We start from the raw sequence: 6,170 nt of genomic DNA on the forward strand, positions 1-6,170 counted from the left end.
CCTTTTTTCATTCTTAACCCCCCCCCCCTTTTTTTTTTTTAACGAGATCCCTACAGGCCTGTCTCTTGGTCTGGTTCCAAGACAGTTGCTAAGTAAATCACTCAGTCAGCAGGACTAGTAAGAAAGAATTCCCCACGACCCTAAGCCTTTCATGTCTGCTCTTCGTTCTCTCTCTCCTGCTTCTGATTCCTCACCTCTCTCCCTGTCTGTGCAGCTTACCTTCTCATGCATTTTACTTTAAGTAGAAAGGGAGCCGTAAAGATTGCAAAGATGTATCTGGCTTTTTTTAAGTGAAGGACAGGAGAAACACTGTGTGAGACGGTCCCACATATATACATGAGATGGGAAGTGGGGGTCTGTCGGCCATGTGTTGGCTGCATGCTTTGGAGCGGCTCTAAGAAATGCTATCCGATCCACATTTTCCAAAAAGGCTCTGCTTGGGGCGGGGGGGTATCCAAGAGAATCCAATCCAGAAAGACTTGTGTCCTGTTATACTTGTTCTGCCTGCTTTTGACCACTGCTGATTTTTGCCCAGACTGTATCCTCAAAAATAATTAACAGTGAAGCCAATTATTGCCCACTCATGCATGGAGTAATTGGTGTGTAACAGGAAACATGTATAAGGAGTGGACTTCTAAATATTAATAGTAAAAGCATAGTCTCGACGCAACTATAGCATCTTGGTTCTGTCAGATATACCCCCTACCCCTTCCCTCATTTGGGGTATAGCTTCCTCATGTGGGATCAATTAAAGATCTCTTGGGTCGTCCCTTGATGATTCACAACAAGGGATGAAATCAACATTAAAAAAATAATCTACTTTTCCTCAGGTGGTGATGGCCCCACATGAACCACCGGTGGTGTTTGTTGATAACTACATCAAACTCCTGGCTGATGGCAATCCCGAGACCTTCCAGAAGATTCTTGATATGAAGGTCAGTTGGTTCAACCAGTAATTTAAAGGAATGTTCTTTGTTCTCATTGAGGCAGCTCGTTTCTCATTTTGCCTCTGTGATGTTTTCATGTTTTCTCATAATTTTGCAGATGTTACATTTTCCTTTTGTTTTGCTGCTAAAAGAGATTTTTTTTAACTTTGATTTCCCGTGCTCATGTGTACTTGTGTAGGGCCTGAAGCGCAGTGAACAGAGCAGCATGCTGGAACTCTTTAGGCAGAGGCTACCCACCCCACCCTCCGGGGCTGATGGTGGTCCCTCTCTGTCGTTCAGTACCCCCACCCCTGAGCAGGAGTCCTCCCGCATCCGCAAACTAGAGAAACTCATCAAAAAGAGGCTGTGAACACACCTGCTCTGAAATCACATCGTGAAAATGAAAAAGGCTACAGGAAGAGAACATCCCCACCTCACGTGCAGTTATTCATCTCAGAGATGTCATTGTGCTCCATTTAGTTCTGGAGATTCACAGAAAGAGCAAAAAGTTGACTGGCAGTAATTATGAAGAAACTTCCTCAACTGCTTCTTGCTCTGTGTCACTTCTGTAATTTCCCTCATCTCCTTTCATGACACTAATGTCTGAACTTTGTAACATGAGTACATTGTTGCACAGTGTATTTGCACTCAGAAGACGGATTGTAATACTGTTAACTAAATTCTGCTCTTGGATCCTCTGGCTGCCTCTCTGGGACATGTCTGATCCAGAATGATTACAGACAACCAGATCTTAATTAAAGCTGATGTTTTCTGAATGTGAAGGATAACCGGGGCTTTCCTCAGCTATTTTTAATATAAAGTGGGTGATACCAGGTTGACGTTTATGTGCATCGCTGCTATCCATTAAAGTGGATATGCATCAATACAGTAGGTGTTGGGATTGTTAGGGTGAGCCAAAATGAAAAGTTGACAAGTGTTCCCAAATCTGGGACAAAAAGATCCCTGGATTTCAAGCATCTTCAGTCAGACGTGAGTCCGTCTTTGTATTGGCATTTAAAATCCCTCTTGGTAAACTTGTAAATTAGGACCAGCTGACTGAAATCCTTTAACTTGGCCTTTGTGGAGAAGAGGGGGGATAACAGGGTATTTACTGTATATGTACACTCGCTCTATTCCAATATTCTATAATACCTTGCGCCCAGACAGGTTCGGGTGTAGAGAGTATAGCTGGTATTTATGATGAAAAAGGCAACACTACATCTTGTCGGGCGTAAAATTAAATATAGGGGAAATTCCTGTATTGCTCCAGGCTGTACAAGTGAATCTGGGAAAGATAATGCTCCGAATATTAAAAGGTCGTATTACACTTTCCTGCTAAATGATCCAAAACGCCTCAAACTTTTGGATGAAGGCAGCCCCCCGAGCAGCCTGGCATCCCCCCAAACGATCTAGCACAATTTGTTCCAACTGTTTTAAATGAGATAACGTATGTTTCTGATAAGAATGCATATGTACAGAAATAATGCTACATTTCAAATGTTGAGATAAGTTATGATCTGTTAAATATATACAAATTGGTCGAGTGTACAGCACGGAAATCTGGGCTCTATGTTTAAAATAACAGTGATGCCTTTGTTCTGTTACAGTCCTATTAATGCAGTGGAAAACATTTAATTTCAACAGAAAACAAACGTAGGTCAGTTGTGCTTTTCTGCAGACTAATATTTATGAGCAAGGAAGTTACACAGGTAAGCTAACTAGAGTTGTGCTCTTGTTCTCAGGCATCACAGGTATATTTAAAAACTGAATCTCTATGTTATGTACCAAGGTTCCCACTGACCAAAGAGCTCACTTGCATTATGAGTAACCTTTGAATGCCGTAAATACCACTGTCTTGTATCATATCCAAGCCTGACATCCTCACTTGAGCTCCAGCTGGAGCCTGTGAAGTGGGCCCGTTTGGTCCATCTTATATTTTTAACATGCTCATTTGTATTGACGTACAAACAGTTTTGGGACTGAGTGTGTGTCCGTTCATCCAGCTGCACTGTACTTGTAGTGCAATTTGGTAAGTTCTCTTATAGTTTGCAAAGCATCTTTTACCATAAAAATACACTTGGACAGAGCCAGATGGTTTTTGCCTCACTACCTAATCAGCTGCTCCCTCACTTGTCCTCGGTCATGTCAAATACTGTACATCAGTCTCTGCCTGGTTGTGGTGGCTGATTCTGGTACCAGGGCTTCACTGGTTCACAGAGGTCCTTGTACTGTAGGTCAAAAACATGTAACTGCATTAGTGACTGCCTTCAGGTTCATAACGTTGCTTATTTGTATTGTCCTTATAAATCGTCAGTTGTCGAACACTATTAAAATCTTGCCAAAGATTTTCCTTCGTGTTTCATCAGATGGGTGTGCGCTGCTCCAATTTGCACAACACCAGGAAAAGATAACTTGATTTTACCGAGCTCCGGTGTGAAATGAGGGTCTGGAGTGGTGCTTCATCCAATCAGCAGCCAGGAAAGGCTTCAAAAGGCGTTTCCTTTGCGGTGTTCGTGGATCTGTGGGTCCCAGCGTGTGCGCGTAAAGAAGAGCAGAAGCGACTGGCAGGTTCTCCGCCCAGTCCAGAGTAAAATCAAGTTTCTCTCATCGTTTTACACGTCCACGATGGGGTTGGGTTATGCTTTTGCTCGGTTTTATTATCAGTTTTCATTTTTAATATTCATCCCTTTGTAGAACTTTGATGGTCTGGGCTGGTGGCGCTCGGGAGCTGATTTATCCCCCACCTCTATGATATTTCCAGCGGGCAGCGGTGCGAGCCGTACGGGGAGAGGTTACAGTAACACCGTGGGACTTTGCAACAAAACAAAACCCCTGGACGACCAAAGAACAGGAGGAGCTGCAAACCGGACGTGTTCTCTGTCGTAACGCGCGTCTTACTCGCTGGAGTGCTGCAACTTTTAGCTAGAAATGGTTGGCAGGTTGAACTTGCCACATGTATGTGAAGGAGACCTACTGGATATGAGCTGCAGGGCTGATAGAGGACTTGACAGCCCAGACTCTGGGTTGCCCCCGAGCCCGAACCCCGGCGCCTGGCTGCTGCCTGTGTGTGATAAACCCGGTGGCGTGAGTCCGGTGTCTGAGGACGAAGCAAAGGATCCCCTGGTGGGTATCACTACTTCTCATGTTATGTTATGGCTTAAATTCCCTTTGGAGCAAGGCAAACGACCACACATTACAGCTAAATATTTATTTTAACTACCGAAACATTTCATAACTTGAAATTTGATATGGAAGACTTTATATGGACAAGTCTAATAGTTCTAGTTTTTCCTGCAAATCCCACGTTGCATTGCATCCACATAGACGTTGCTATCTGAAATAGTTGGTGCCATGAACTTTCTATAAGGCCGTTTTTACCCAGTGTTTGTTAAAGTTCTTGTATGAACTTACTGCATGTTCTGTCCAACTGGGTCACGTGAGCACCGAACTGGGCCAATGAGAACTTGCAGTATTGTGTTAACTGGCGCTGATATTTACATTGCAGGTTCCACTGTTACCCGCCAGGTCTTTCCCTCACCTACAGCCGGTGTCCTTTGGTGAAGGCATAGCACTTGATCCGCTCCCACCAAAGGAAGTGAGGTGGGTTGGATTTGATGCGACTTATTCCGTGCAGCATTGGCTGGGTGAGGGTATGCATATGGGGGTAAAATACTCTCATAACTAGCCACAAATGTGTATTCAGCTATTTTCAAATGCAGTCAAGGTTACAGATGTGCAAACACCGATTTGTGTGTGTGTGTGTGTGTGTGTGTGTCACGAAAAAAGCCTGAAAAGCCAAACGTCCGCGTTTTCCACCTGCCATTAAATGCACCATACGTTTGTGGCTCTCAGAGCAAAGACAATCCTTTCCAAACCTTGCACGCGAGCGTAACGCGTTTCATGTGTGTCTGTGCACGCGCGTCTAACGATCTGTACATAATTTTTAAAGAACTGCACACAGAAAAACATTTTATGCATTTGTTAATCTGGTGTTTGTTTGTTGATCGACAAAGACGCATTTGTGGCCTCCATGAGACACACAAATCGGTTTTTACACATTTGTAACCTTGACTGTGTTTGTAAATCGCTCCATATACATTTATGACTATTTATGAGAGGATTTTACAGCCATTTATGCATGTTTGTCAAAATGGCATGCCATAGAGGTAGTATTTTTACTTTAATATGTACCAAGATGGCCCACAACTGTCAAGTGTGTACATAAGCAAACAAGAAAGCAGGGGGCAGATGCAAGTTAGTTAAATTTCATTGTTTTGCATCAAATAACCCATTTACACTTGTCATCCTGCACAGATACATCTCATCCGTGCACTATGATTCGGACCGCCACTTCATCCAGAACGTGTCCCTGCAGCCATGGGGCCAAGGCCTTGAACACTGCAGGCAGACCATCATGGCCATGCCCCACAGCACCTGGCGCCACTACAAGATACAGCTAGACTTCCAGCCTCGCCATCGGCCCCAGCACTTCAAGAGCACCACCATCATCTACCCCAAGAAAACCAGTACCGTCTACACTACAGAACTGAACTACGACTGCCACCGACTGTCCAGACGTTTCTTCTCCACTGTGGAGCTGGAGGCGGCTGGGCACAGAAAGCTACCTCACTGAGGGTGGGGGGAGATGGTTGGCTGGGGACACACAAGGGGCAGCCATTCCCATAGTCCCTATTATGCCACCCTCTGGCTGCCACTGACCTGCTGTGTTGTTTTTTTACACTAGTGTACCTGTGACGTTACAATGAGCAGAAATAGCAAGACATGAACTGAATGGATGAAATATCTTTGTTTTGATATCTTCATATTGTTGCCAATGAATACCCTGGCAATTGTATGAGATTTTAAGGATGGACACCATAAGGTTCCAGAGACCTAACCTAATATAATGTACTTTATTGGCTATAGAGTTTGACTCGTATTGACTGAGATTATAGTGCTTATTTGCCCTCAGCAACATCGTATCAAGTTGGTGAAGCATTCAGAGTGGTTGGTTTTAAATTTGAACAATGAGGCCTTGGCGCAGTTCACAGAATGTGCATGATGTAATCAAAGAGAAGAGTTCCTTTAAAACCGCTAACCTACCATATGGTTTAAAACGAGTAGTAAAGGACACGAAAGGCAATTAAATGTGGTGCTGGAGTTTGGATGCATATTAAGACATCAGTGACTTATCACTGCACAAAGAAGGTGGTGGTTTGTTTCTGCACAGGGTATTGTGTATTT

General features: G+C 43.9%; 2 protein-coding genes across 2 annotated transcripts in view; both read left to right on the forward strand.

Moving 5' to 3' along the window:
* Nucleotides 1-3,271, forward strand: part of vps53 (VPS53 subunit of GARP complex) — a 25,132-nt gene extending 21,861 nt beyond the window's left edge. Inside the window, exons 21-22 of the mRNA XM_020600141.1 lie at nucleotides 831-935; nucleotides 1,126-3,271. Coding sequence (XP_020455797.1) covers nucleotides 831-935; nucleotides 1,126-1,296 — 276 coding nt within the window. The 3' untranslated portion in view covers nucleotides 1,297-3,271. The remainder of the gene's footprint in view (nucleotides 1-830; nucleotides 936-1,125) is intronic.
* A 65-nt stretch (nucleotides 3,272-3,336) lies between these two features.
* On the forward strand, nucleotides 3,337-6,164 carry rflnb (refilin B). The gene is made up of 3 exons (XM_020600142.1): nucleotides 3,337-4,049; nucleotides 4,432-4,526; nucleotides 5,241-6,164. The coding sequence occupies exons 1-3, from the start codon at nucleotides 3,855-3,857 to the stop codon at nucleotides 5,557-5,559; spliced, it is 609 nt and encodes a 202-aa protein (XP_020455798.1). The 5' UTR covers nucleotides 3,337-3,854; the 3' UTR covers nucleotides 5,560-6,164.
* The last annotated feature ends 6 nt before the right edge of the window (nucleotides 6,165-6,170 follow it).

This window comes from Monopterus albus, unplaced genomic scaffold (genome assembly GCF_001952655.1).
Source record: "Monopterus albus unplaced genomic scaffold, M_albus_1.0 scaffold45.1, whole genome shotgun sequence".
Classification (NCBI taxonomy): Eukaryota; Metazoa; Chordata; class Actinopteri; order Synbranchiformes; family Synbranchidae; genus Monopterus; species Monopterus albus.